Here is a 14,073-nt window from a genome sequence, read left to right as displayed (position 1 = left end):
CCATGGGCGAAATCTGGGAACCCGGGAGCCCCGCCCCACCCAGCGCCTCCCCTGACTCCGGCCGCCGCCCCCGTCCCCTCCCCCGCGCGCGTCTCCCGGTCCCCCTACCCCCCTCCCCGGCTCGCCTCCCGGTCCCCGCCCCCCCCGCGCGCCTCCCGGTCCCCCTCCCCCCCGCGCACCTCCCTGTCCCCCTCCCCCGCGGGGCGCGGCGCGCAGGCGCAGGCGCGGAGGGCGGGCGGGCGCGCGCGGGCGGAATGGGGACTGCAGCTGCGGCGGCGGCGGCGGCGGCGGCCGGGGAGGGGGCGCGCAGCCCGAGCCCCGCCGCCGTGTCGCTCGGCCTGGGCGTGGCCGTGGTGTCGAGCCTGGTGAACGGGTCCACGTTCGTGCTGCAGAAGAAGGGCATCGTGCGCGCCAAGCGGCGAGGTAGGGCGGGCGGGCGTGTGGGGGAGGCGGGCGCCGCTGGGGGCGCCGGGGCCGGGCCCGGGGCGGGTCTGGGCTGTGGCGGGTCGGGGCCGGGACCCGGCTGGGGCGCGGGCTGCGCGGGCGGGTGCTCCCCGGGGGTCCTGGCGCTGGGGCCCCCGGAGCGGCCCTGGCATCACAGGTGCGTCCTGAGCGTCCGGCTCTTCTCCGTTCCGGGCGGCTGGAGCGGCCTGCGCCGTGCGCCCTTCCCGGCCGACTTTCTCCCTCGCCCCGGCCCCGGCCTCGCCCCCGACGCCTGGTCACCCTCGCTGGGGCCCGCAGCCCGGGTCGGGCGTCTCCAGAGGACGCGTTCCTGGGGTGCTGGAGCCCGGCGCGCGGCCCGCTCCTGGGGTGCGCTCGGGAGAGCGAGACCTGGGGTTTCCGCGCCCGCTGGCGCCACGCGGGTGCAGTAGGAGGACCCCGCGGGCCTCAGGGCGCTGCGTTCCCGCCTGGGTGCTGGACGGAGCCCGCTGCAGTTACGCCTGCACCAGGTGACTCCAGCGACCGTCAGTGTGACAACGCGCGAGCCGACCCAGCGCCATGCCCGGGCCGCAGCCCCGTAGGTGCTCTGGGGGCCGAGCTCTCTGCCGGGGCATCTGTGCTGGGAGGTTCGGGACGGGACGCTTTCGCCGACGCAGGATGTGGCCGTCTGTGAACCAGTCGGTTTTCAGAGAGACGGAGAGAGTCTGTGGTTCTTGGCCGCATTCTCAGACGAAGGGTATCAAGAGCTCCCTGGGAAGGCTGTGGCCGCCGGGTCACGGGTTGTCAAAAAAAGTAAACTCATTTCATAGTTGACATTCCGGAACGCAGGTGAAACTTTCCCTGAGCGAGCCAGGCCTGCCTGCAGACATGAGATAAAGGGCCCGACAGGCTCAAATGAAAATATAAAATCATGGACAGTTTAAGGAATTCAGCTTTGAAGTGAAAGCAGTCTTCCCACAAATTTTAATTTAATGGAATTAAATAAAGCAAAGCATGATTTCCCACGGACGTAGATGTGTCTGTGCCTAGGGCATACACACACCACAGCCACGCTTCAGGGAGCACCTGTCCGCGTGCCAGGCCTCAAGACTGGGTGGTGAGATGGTCCACCCGCGTGGCCTTATGGATGGGACAGCCAGAGAAGGCACCTCACCTCCCCAGTCCACGGCCCTAGCATGAGCATGAGGAAAGGACACAAACTGGAGTAGAAGAACATCTTGTGATACACCTGACCAGTCCTCTCTGAAGGTCATGGTATCTTGAAGCCCATCACACCAGAAGGAGCCCAAGGACACATGAACACCAAATGTAAGACTTTATGGGAAAACCAAGGAAATCTGAACATAGGCTTTCGTTAAGTTTTCTAAAAAGTTGAGTAAAACTGTGTTTGTATTTCATCCCAGCTCACGCGGTTCAATGGAATTGGTAAATAAGAAACAGATCAGCCTTTTAAACAAACATGATAGATGCTGTTTCTTATACCTACATACTGTGCTTTTATTTATTAATTTTAATTTTTTTTTTGAGACAGAGTCTTAGTCTGTCACCCAGGCTGGAGTGCAGTGGCGTGATCTCAGCTCTCTGCAACCTCCGCCTCCCAGGTTCAAGCGATTCTTCTGCCTCAGCCTCCCGAGTAGCTGGGATTACAGGCATCCACCACCACGCCCAGCTAATTTTTGTATTTTTGGTAGAGATGGGTTTCACCACATTGGCCAGGCTGGTCTTGAAACCCTGACCTCAGGTGATCCACCTGCCTCGGCCTCCCAAAGTGCTGGGATTACAGGCGTGAGCCACCGCGCCCGGCCCCCGACCTTTATTATTATTATTATTATTTTTAAGCCCCAGATGTTGCACGGTGTTAGGCTTATATCCACCACTCTCGAGAGCCTCCTGTCCAGGAGGCCATTAGTGCCTCAGTTCTACCTGGTGCGGACCTGAGGTCCTTGCCATCCCTGTGAGCCACCTGTCAGGGTATGCTGAGAGAGCAGCCGGTGGGGCACAGTCACTTATGGCTGAGAGGCATTGTTCTGGGATTTGGTTAGTAAGTAGGAGAGAAAAGGAGAAGAAAACACGTATGGGGGAGTTGAATGCCTCCAGCTAAGGAAGGCAGGGTATGGAAGTGTCTTACACTAGGGAACAGGCTCAAGTCCTTCGAGGCACCAAAGTATTGGTGATTCTCCCGGTAGGTGGCAAATCCATACAGGACTGCAGCAACCTCAATTCTCTATTCCTCAGAAGGAAGAATTTCACTGAGGGGCATAAGGTGGAAGGAGAGACCTAGGCAAATTTTAGAGCAGGAGTGAATTTTTTTTTTTTTTTTGGAGACAGAGTCTGGCTCTGTCGCCCAGGAGTGCAGTGGCACAATCTTGGCTCACTGCAGCCTCCTCCTTCCAGGCTCAAGCAGTTCTCCTGCCTCAGCCTCCCAAGTAGTTGGGATTATAGGCACACACTACCACGTCCAGCTAATTTTTGTATTCTAGTAGAGATATGGTTTCACTATGTTGGCCAGGCTGGTCTTGAACTCCTGACCTCAGGTGATCTGCCCACCTTGGCCTACCAAAGTGGTGGGATTATAGGCGTGAGCCACTGTGCCCAGCCAAAAGTTTATTAAAAAGCTTTAGAATAGGAACGAAAGGAAGTAAAGTACACTTGGAAGAGGGCTGAGCAGGCAACTTGACCTACCAAGTGCCGTCATTAATTACATGCTTCCCCAGCAACCACCCGGTGCCACTGATTCAGGCTAGCTGGGTTACTCATGGTGGTGGAAGATAGACGTAATCTTGTTTCAATGTCTGCTTTGAATTGTTGAACAGACACTGGTGAAGCTCTTAAAATGTACCAGGCATTGTGTAGGTGTTGAGAATACAGCAGTTTTAAAATCTGCTCGCCGTAAAATCCTTTTCTACATCTGTTACAGGCAGCAAAATTGACTAGTTTGAAATGACAGAAACAGAGGATGAGAGAGGACAGGGGAGACACACAAGAATCACAGAGTGAAGTTCTTGTTTTAAGGGAGACCTAGATGATGGTTTCTGTTTTTTTCTTTTCTTTTTTTTTTTTTTTTTTTGAGACGGAGTCTAGCTGTTGTTACCTGGACTGGAGTGCAATGGCACGATCCCAGCTCACCGCAACCTCCGCCTCCTGGGTTCAAGCAATTCTTCTGCCTCAGCCTCCCCAGTAGCTGGGACTACAGGCGCGCGCGACCATGCCCAGCTAATTTTTGTATTTTTAGTAGAGACGGGGTTTTACCTTGTTGACCAGGATGGTCTCGATCTCTTGACCTCGTGATCCACCTGCCTCGGCCTTCCAAAGTGCTGGGATTATAGGTGTGAACCACCGCACCCGGCCCAATGATGGTTTCTTATGCTGGAAAAAGTTGTGTCTTACTGAAATTTTAAGCTTTAAAATTTTTCAAAAATTTTTTTTGGTGGATTTAAGGGTACAAATGTAGTTGTGTTATGTGGATATATTGCACAGTGGTGAAGTCTCGGCCTTTGGTGTAATGTCACCTGAATATAACATTTCGTCCCTCCCACGCTTCCCCTCAGACTAACCCAGCTAGCCTGAATCCGTTGCACTGGTGGTCGTTGGGGAAGTATGAAGTTAATGTACTTGATCACTCAAGTTGCCGACTCAGCCCTCTTCCAAGTGTACTTTACTTCCTTTCGTTCCTGTTCATTTGGCGTTTCCAGTGTCTTTTATTCTCCTCTGTATGTCTGAAAGTCAAAAACCTCATGTTCTCACTTGTAAGTGGGAGCTAAACAATGAAAGTTTAAACTCTACATGAATTTCCAGGTGGTAGCATTTCTAGATCTGAGATTTGAGTCTGATCTTCAGGGGAGCCAAACTTTGGTCACGGTCCTTCTACTGGGGGGTTTGAGGCACGGCTTCCTCTTTTATTTTTAAAAGAACTTCCCAGAGAATCAGCCAGATTCACACAGTACAGCTCCTGGTAGGCCAGGGAGTGTGCTCTACAGCACAGGCTCGGATGGGACCACCTGGCTTCTTTGCCATGCCTTTGGATGACATGCTGTGGGAAGTGGGCAGGGAGGCAGGTGGGTCGTGTTCGGTGTCAGAGCCTCTTTGAAGCAGGGCTTTGGAAGAGAGACACTCACAGGTGTGAAGACATTTGTGGAAAGCCCCTGGCAACATTAGAATAGCAGTGCCTTCACCCAGGAGGTGCCACAGAGGCTAGGTGTGCCTGGGTGGGTGAGGGTGGGCCCAATTTAGGCTGCACAAGAGGGCTGCCATTGAAGGGTTCTCATGGCTTCCCTGGGACAGGCTTCCAGGCAACAGTCTCAGGAAAGTTGTGTATTTTAGAATTTGCTAAACGCTTTAAGAATTGGGTGGGGCCAGGCGTGGTGGCTCACACCTGTTATCCCAGAGCTTTGGGGAGGCTAAGGTGGGAGGATCACCTGAGGTCAGGAGTTTGAGACCAGCCTGGCCAACATAGTGAAAATACAGAAATTAGCCAGATGTGGTGGCAGGTGACTGTAATCCCAGCTAGTCGGGAGGCTGAGGCAGGAGAATTGCTTGAACTCGGGAGGTGGAGGTTGCAGTGAGCTGTGATTGCACCATAGCAATCACACTCCAGCCTGGGCAACAAGAGCAAAAACTCTGTCTCAAAAAAAAAATGAAGGGCTGGGCATGGTGGCTCACGCCTGTAATCCCAGCACTTTGGGAGGCCGAGGCGGGTGGATCACGAGGTCAAGAGATCGAGACCACCCTGGTCAATATAGTGAAACCCCGTCTCTACTAAAAATACAAAAATTAGCTGGGCGCGGTGGTGCACGCCTGTAGTCCCAGCTACTCAGGAGGCTGAGGCAGGAGAATTGCCTGAACCCAGGAGGCGGAGGTTGCGGTGAGCTGAGATCGAGCCATTGCACTCCAGCCTGCGTAACAAGACTGAAACTCCGTCTCAAAAAAAAAAAAAAAGAATGTAATAAACACTGGGGACTACTAGAGGGGAGGGTAGAAGAATGGAGAGAGGGTTGAAAAATCACCTGTTGGGTACTATGTCCACTATTTGGGTGAAGAGTTCACTAGAAGCCCAGACCCCAGCATTGTACAGTATCCCCAAAGAACAAACCTGCACATGTCCCCCTGAATCTTCCACAACGACCGCAACAGCAAGTCATTGTTCCCGGCCCAGTTTTGCTTTATCTCTACCTGGTACCCACCCACCCACACTGCTGTGGGATTTTTCTTTTTGAAATAGATCCCTAGCAAATTACCATTTCATCTGCATGTTTCAGTGAGTATTTCTTTGTTAAATATGATCATAATACCTTTATTGGTCCTAAAAATTAAGAATAATTTTTTTGGTCAGGCGCAGTGGCTCAAGCCTGTAATCCCAGCACTTTGGGAGGCCGAGGCGGGTGGATCACGAGGTCAAGAGATCGAGACCATCCTGGTCAACATGGTGAAACCACGTCTCTACTAAAAATACAAAAATTAGCTGGGCATGGTGGTGCGTGCCTGTAATCCCAGCTACTCAGGAGGCTGAGGCAGGAGAATTGAACCCAGAAGGCGGAGGTTGCGGTGAGCCGAGATGCGCCATTGCACTCCAGTCTGGGTAACAAGACCGAAACTCCATCTCAAAAAAAAAAAGAATAATTTTTTTTTAATGTTCTCATATGTGTGGTTAGTGTTTAAATTTCTGTGATTGTCTTACAAGTTTTTCCCAGTTCATCTTTTAGAACCAGGATGCAGTTCAGACCTACATGTTGGGCAATGCAGCTTTTAATCATGTAATTTAAAAAATAGTGGGCCAGTCATGGTGGCTCACGCCTGTAATTCCAGCACTTTGGGAGGCTGAGGCGGGTGGGTCACCTGACGTCAGGAGTTTGAGACCAACCTGACCAACACGGTGAAACCCCACTTCTATTAAAAATACTAAATTAGCTGGGTGTGATGGCACATGCCTGTAATCCCAGCTACTGGGGAGGCTAAGGCAGGAGAATCACTTGGACCTGGGAGGTAGAGATTGCACTGAGCTGAGATTGTGCCACTGCACTCCAGCCTGGGCAACAAGAGTGAAACTCTGACTCAAAAAAAAAGAGGCAGCATGCACTGAGCCCAACCCATATGTGCCCGCTTATGTCCTGTGGTTGTGCTCGGTTTGTCTTGAGCTTGTACCCGGTTAAATATTTGAAAACCTACTCTGGACTGCATGAATGTTACCATTCCACTTTTGCAGGGAATGAACATTACCAGTTCCTTCCCAGGACACATGACTGAGAGCTCATCGTCCTAGATGTTTCTGTTCACGACAGCAGCGCACACTGGTACAGCCGTAATATACCTGACATCTCCCCTCGATCTATCAAGGAGTCTGCCAGCTTGCCTTCTTAGCCCTCAGGGTGCATGGGGGCAGCCTTGATCCCTGTGGTGGGGGAAAGGAGGAGAGAAAGTGCCTCTAGTTAAGGCAGAGAGGAAGAGGGTGCTCTGTAGGGCCAGACACCACGTCTTGTGACTTTTTATGTCTTTGTATTCACTGAGGACTGTGTACGCTGATGATTCCCAGTAAACATTTGATAGATTAAACTAAGAAATAGAATACAGATACTGCACTGAGCTTCCTTGGAGGGAAGAGGGAGAGGAAGAAGGATGTGTTAATATGGGCTTCACTCTTATTTTCCATTTGAAACAGGGAATGACATTTCCCAGAGAAACTGCCAGAAGCTTCATTACGGTAGTGAGTTGTTTTAGGGTCAACATTGTGTGGGCTAACCCAGAAATTAAACTTTTTAAATTAGAACAAAATGTAGAATTTTAAATCGCTGTATTGGAGGATGATTGACATATAAAAAGCTGTGCATCTTAATTGTACTCATTTCTGTGAGTGCAGGGGTAAGTGTGCTGCCTGTAAAACCATCATCATCGAGAAATTTAAAACTGATACTTATCAACTTTTTTTTAAAAAAATATTGGGGTACAATTACATAGAACAGCTGCACAGGTTTTTTTTTTTTTTTTTTTTTTGAGATGGAGTCTCTCTGTCACCAGGCTGGAGTGCAATGGCACAATCTCGGCTCACTGCAACCTCCGCCTCCTGGGTTCAAGCGATTCTTCCACCTCAGCCTCTCGAGTAGCTGGGACCACAGGTGTGCGCCACCACACCTGGCTAATGTTTGTATTTTTAGTAGAGACGGGGTTTCACCGTGTTGGCCAGGATGATCACCATCTCTTGACCTCGTCATCCGCCCACCTCGGCCTCCCAAAGTGCTAGGATTACAGGTGTGAGCCACTGTGCCTGGCTTCTGCACAGATCTTAAAGGTACAGTTTGATGAGTTTTGACAAATGAATATGCTGTGTAACTGACAGCCCAGTGAAGAAATTGGCCACCCTAGGAAGCTCCCTGGTGCCCTTTCCCACCCCATCCCCTGTAGCAAGGTGCCTGCTCTTCTGATAGAATCTGCATAGATTGAATTAATTTTACTGGTTCCTGTACTTCATATAAATGGAATCACATAGTATGTTTTCTCTTAGGTCTGCCTTTTTTTGCTGGCCATGGTTTGAAGATTCATCAAAATGTGAATATCAGTAATATGTTCCTTATTACTACTGTTAGTGTTGTGTTGTTTGAGTATTCCAGTTTGCATATCCATTCTCCTGTTGATGAACTTTTTTTTTTTTTTTTTTTTAATTGAGACGGAGATTCGCTCTTGTTACCCAGGCTGGAGTGCAATGGCGCGATCTCGGCTCACCGCAACCTCCGCCTCCTGGGTTCAGGCGATTCTCCTGCCTCAGCCTCCCAAGTAGCTGGGATTACAGGCACGCGCCACCATGCCCAGCTAATTTTTGTATTTTTAGTAGAGACGGGGTTTCACCATGTTGACCAGGATGGCCTCGATCTCTTGACCTCGTGATCCACCCGCCCCGGCCTCCCAAAGTGCTGGGATTACAGGCTTTTTTTTTTTTTTTTTTTTGAGATGAAGGCTCGCTCTGTTGCCCAGGCTGGAGTGCAATGGCACAATCTCGGCTCACTGCAACTTCCGACTCCCAGGTTCAAGTGATTCTCCTTCTTGAGGAGCTGGGACTACAGGTGTCCACCACCAGGCCTGGCTCATTTTTGTATTTTTAGTAGGGACAGGGTTTCACTATATTGGCCAGGCTTGTCTTGAACTCCTGACCTTATGATCCATTGCCTTGGCCTCCCAAAGTGCTGGGATTACAGGCATGAGTCACTGCGCCTGGCTGGGTTCCATCTTATTATTGCCTGGTAGGAGTGTGTGTGTGTGTGTGTGTGTGTGTGTGTGTGTGTAGATATGTAGTATATATATATAGTAGCTGCACAGCTACTGAGTAACAAAGCCAGGACTTGAGCCCAAGGTCAAAGTCAGACACTTAGCTATGACATTATGTATATGGAATAGGCCTCCTCCTCTTCTCAGAAGAAACAAGACCTGTTTATGAAAAGACAAACGTTATTAACATACAGTAGCATATTGTGTGTACACACTCACGCACATTAACACACACATGGGGCTGGGCGTGGTGGCTCACGCCTGTATCCCAGCACTTTGGGAGGCCGAGGCAGGTGGATCACAAGGTCAAGAGATTGAGACCATCCTGGTCAACATGGTGAAACCCCCGTCTCTACTAAAAATACAAAAAATGAGCTGGGCATGGTGACGCAGGCCTGTAATCACAGCTACTCAGGAGGCTGAGGCAGGAGAATTGCCTGAACCCAGGCGGCAGAGGTTGCGGTGAGCCGAGATCGCGCCATTGCACTCCAGCCTGGGTGACAAGAGCGAAACTACGTCTCAAAAAAAAAAAAAAAAAAACCCCCCCCCCCCCCCCCCACACACACACACGGACATGTGTTGTATATATGTCTAATCTGGATACAACTTTTTGTCAGGTAATACTGATTGCAAATATGTTCTCTGTGGCTTGCCTTTTCATTTTCGTAAGAGTGCCTTTTGAAGAGCAGGAATGTTTGGTTTTCTTGAAGTCTAATTTTTCTGTTTTTTTCCTATGTGGTGGGTGCTTTTGATTTCTGCCTGAGAAATCTTTGTCTCCCCTGAGGTCACAGCGGGATCCTTCGGCTTTAGAGTTTACCTTCAGGTCTGTAGCGGGATCCTTCGGCTTTAGAGTTTACCTTCAGGTCTGTAAGTCATGTTGACTTACAGGATGGCCTGAGGCATCAATTACACTTCATTGTTTCTTCTGCATCATCCGGTTGGTCCAGCACCGTTTGTTGAGGAGACTCCTCATGAATTGTACTGGTCCTTCAGTCTGTGATCGGACTGTATGGGTGTGGACCGATCTCTGAACTCATTTCCTTGTGTATTTCTGTCTTTATGCCAGTACCATAGTGTCTCAAATATATAGTTTTATAGTAAATTTTAAAATTAGTATATGTCATAAAACTTTTTTTTTCATAATTGCCAAAGTATTTCTTAGGAAAAATAAATTATTTGTATCTAATAACCAATGTGCAGAAGAGCTTCAAATGTCAAATGCATGAGTAAGTTGGTGCACAGTAGATGCACTGAAGTTAATGACTTCATCTGGCTGTGCTGCTGCAGGAAATGATATGTATTAGGGCTGGGCGCGGTGGCTCACGCCTGTAATCCCAGCACTTTGGGAGGCCGAGGCGGGTGGATCATGAGGTCAAGAGATCGAGACCATCCTGGTCAACATGGTGAAACCCCATCTCTACTAAAAATACAGAAAATTAGCTGGGCATGGTGGCGCGTGCCTGGAATCCCAGCTACTCAGGAGGCTGAGGCAGGAGAATTGCCTGAACCCAGGAGGCGGAGGTTGCGGTGAGCCGAGATTGCACCATTGCACTCCAGCCTGGGTAACAAGAGCGAAACTCCATCTCAAAAAGAAAAAAAAAAGAACATTTATTTATTTTTAGTCCTTTTTAGAGAACTCTGTAAAACTCTGTGACATCTTTTTTATACATTTTTGAAGTCAGGGCATTAATTTAGAGAAGTAGTGACTCCCTCTTCCTTGGCTTTCATCAGCAACTTCTGTTGTTGCTGTTAGGAGCACGCAGAAGTGGAAGCGGTTTTTTTGTGGAATAATTAGAAGATAAATACGTTGGATGGCTGTCTGTATTATGCTAGAAAGCTGTATTTTAAGGACATTTCTGGCATGTTTGTGACAACCGAATGGAAGATCTTAAAGCCACGTGCCCATGGTTGGACAGCAGCACTGTCACCTGATGTTGTCACCCTGACAAGGCTCTTCTGTGTGTGCAGAAACACTTCTTTGTCTTGTAGTTTAGCTGTTACAAACAGCTGTGCAGCTCTCAGCACCCGAGTTTTCCAATGAGAGGAAACCCCCTGGAACTTAGGGGTCCTGCCCTCTGCAGCCCACACCTGGGGTCGGGGAGGAGGCCGGTCTGCGGCAAGACAAAGAGCACCCCCTGCATCCCTCCGAGCTGCAGCTCCTGTTCTTGCTGAGGCCAGAGGACCTGAGGAGTAACAGAAGGCGGCCATCAGCTGCGAAGAGGACACGCTTGGGTGTGGAAACGTGCTGAGTGCTGGCTAATGGGCTTTAGGAGCTGCGGTGCTTAGGTTCAGCAGTGCTTAGGGTGAAACTGTGAAGAAACCCAGTTGCTGATATCCCAGTATCCTTTGAAGCTACTTCTTTTTCCTTCTTTCCGGCGTTCAAGATGTCGAAGTGAGGAGGTGGTGGGTCCTCTGGTGCGAAATTCTGGATTTCCTTCGGTCTTCCGGTAGGAGCTGTGATCAACTGTGCTGACAACACAGGAGCCAAAAACCTTTATATCATCTCTGTGAAGGGGATCAAGGGACGGCTGAACAGACTTCCCGCTGCTGGTGTCGGTGACATTGTGATGGCCACAGTCAAGAAGGGCGAACCAGGGCCGGGCGCGGTGGTTCACGCCTGTAATCCCAGCACTTTGGGAGGCCGAGGCGGGTGGATCCACGAGGTCAAGAGATCGAGACCATCCTGGTCAACATGGTGAAACCCCGTCTCTACTAAAAATACAAAAAGTTAGCTGGGCATGGTGGTGCGTGCCTGTAATCCCAGCTACTCGGGAGGCTGAGGCAGGAGAATTGCCTGAACCCAGGAGGTGGAGGTTGCAGTGAGCCCAGATTGCGCCATTGCACTCCAGCCTGGGTAACAAGAGCGAAACTCCGTCTCAAAAAAAAAGGAAAGACAAACCAGAGCTCAGAAAAACAGTACATCCAGCAGTGGTCATTCCACAGCGGAAGTCATACCGGAGAACAGATGGCGTGTTTCTTTATTTTGAAGATAATGCCGGGGTCATAGTGAACCATAAAGGTGAGATGAAAGGTTCTGCCATTACAGCACCAGTAGCAAAGGAGTGTACAGACCTGTGGCCCCAGATTGCATCCACCGCTGGCAGCATTGCATGATTCTCCAGTTTACTTGTAAAAAATAAAAACTTTAAAACCAAAAAAAAAAAGAAAAAAGAAACCCAGTTGTTTTAGGATATAATAGAAAAATATCTATGTATGACAGGGGCCAAGGGCTAACATGGAATGCGGGTTCCTAGGAGCTCCTGGCTGAAGGAGGGGGAGGGAAAGTGGAGCAGCCAGCTCACTGAGGACGCTGGGCACACAGCCCATGCACTTCCTTCAGGGCAGAACAGAGGGGACACTCCTGGACCGAGGCTCTCAGGGACCATGGGGAGGACCTTCACTTTTGTTTGTGGCTCAGGGTATGGGGCAGGTACCTGGATGGAGAAAAATCCGACTTGCTTAATGTCTGTGGCTGCAGAAAAATTTTGCCTAATATTGGCTTAAAAGGTGAGGGTGACCTAAAGACCTTTTTTTTTTGCGATGGAGTTTCGCTCTTGTTACCCAGGCTGGAGTGCAATGGCGCGATCTCGGCTCACTGCAACCTCCGCCCCCTGGGTTCAGGCAATTCTCCTGCCTCAGCCTCCCGAGTAGCTGGGATTACAAGCACACGCCACCATGCCCAGCTAATTTTTTATATCTTTAGTAGAGACGGGGTTTCACCATGTTGACCAGGATGGTCTCGATCTCTTGACCTCGTGATCCACCTGTCTCGGCCTCCCAAAGTGCTGGGATTACAGGCTTGAGCCACCGCGCCCGGCCTAAACACCTTTCGATTTGAGCGAATCCAAGCTCTTGCTGGAGAGTGCAAGTTTTGGGGCCTAAAATGCTTGGAACTGAACTGGACCCTTTGGGAAAAGAAGAAAAGCTGTTTTGTTCACTTTGCCATTCTTGCGTACCTGGTATCCCAGGTTCCTCCCCATTTTGTGACTTTTGACATTTTAGAAACTGCCCAAAGCATATACTCTGTGATGGGAGAACCATAGCGGTGAGACGGGAGAGCCTATGGGCCTCATTGCACTGGTCACTGTCATCCTCGGACCCGCTGTCACGGCAGGAGGGTTACTCACAGTCCAGCTGCTGTAGCAGCAATCCCATGACTTCACAAAAACTCCTGACCAAACCACATCCATCATAATAAAAGGACAGCTGGGCCAGTGGTTCATGCCTGTAATCCCAGCAATTTGGGAGGTTGAGGTGGGTGGATCACTTGAGGTCAGGAGTTCAAGACCAGCCTGGCCAACATGGTGAAACCCTGTCTCTTCTAAAAATACAAAAATTATTCAGGTGTTGTGTGAGCACCTGTAATCTCAGCTACTTGGGAGGCTGAGGCACATGAATCGCTTGAACCTGGGAGGTAGAGGTTACAGTGAACTGAGAGATCGTGCCACTGCATTTCAGTCTGGGCGACAGAGTGAGACTCTGCCTCAAAAAAAAAAAAAAAAAAAAAAATTCTACACAAGCCAAGTAAACAAAGAAAAAAACTTAAAAAAAAAAAAATAAAAACAAAATCACAAGTTGGTTCTTTGAAAAGAACAATGATATTGACAAACCTTTAGCTAGACTGACCAAGCAAAAAAGAAGAATCAAATTACTAAAATCAGGAATGACAGGGGAGATATTTGGCCGGGCGCGGTGGCTCACGCCTGTAATCCCAGCACTTTGGGAGGCCGAAGCAGGTGGATCACGAGGTCAAGAGATCGAGACCATCCTGGTCAATGAGGTGAAACCCATCTCTACTAAAAATACAAAAATTAGCTGGACATGGTGGTGCACACCTGTAGTCCCAGCTACTCGGGAGGCTGAGGCAGGAGAATTGCTTGAACCCAGAAGGCAGAGGTTGCGGTGAGCCGCGAGATTGTGCCATTGTACTCCAGTCTGGGTAACAACAACGAAACTCCTTCTCAAAAAAAAAAAAAAAGAAAAAGAAAAGGGAGATATTTTCTGTATGCCCTTAGGATAATTTCCACAGACTTTAAATTCACTTTTTTTTTTTTTTTTTTTTTTTGAGACGGAGTTTTGCTCTTGTTACCCAGGCTGGAGTGCAATGGCGCAATCTTGGCTCACCGCAACCTCCGCCCCCTGGGTTCAGGCAATTCTCCTGCCTCAGCCTCCTGAGTAGCTGGGATTACAGGCACGCGCCACCATGCCCAGCTAATTTTTTGTAATTTTTTTAGTAGAGACGGGGTTTCACCATGTTGACCAGGATGGTCTCGATCTGTTGACCTCGTGATCCACCCGCCTCGGCCTCCCAAAGTGCTGGGATTACAGGCTTGAGCCACCGCGCCCGGCCTAAATTCACTTTTTAAAGTACTTTATTTGTTA

General features: G+C 49.8%; 1 protein-coding gene across 1 annotated transcript in view; it reads left to right on the top strand.

Moving 5' to 3' along the window:
- Positions 1-218: 218 nt before the first annotated feature.
- The window catches only part of NIPA1 (NIPA magnesium transporter 1), a 32,092-nt gene continuing 18,237 nt past the window's right edge, over positions 219-14,073 (top strand). The window contains exon 1 of the mRNA XM_002749039.6: positions 219-423. Within this exon, the coding sequence (XP_002749085.4) occupies positions 255-423 (169 nt within the window). The 5' untranslated portion in view covers positions 219-254. The remainder of the gene's footprint in view (positions 424-14,073) is intronic.

The sequence above is a fragment of the Callithrix jacchus genome, chromosome 6, assembly GCF_049354715.1.
Source record: "Callithrix jacchus isolate 240 chromosome 6, calJac240_pri, whole genome shotgun sequence".
Taxonomy (NCBI): Eukaryota; Metazoa; Chordata; class Mammalia; order Primates; family Cebidae; genus Callithrix; species Callithrix jacchus.
Note: the sequence above shows the minus strand (reverse complement) of the source record. Positions and strands in the feature narration are given on the sequence as shown.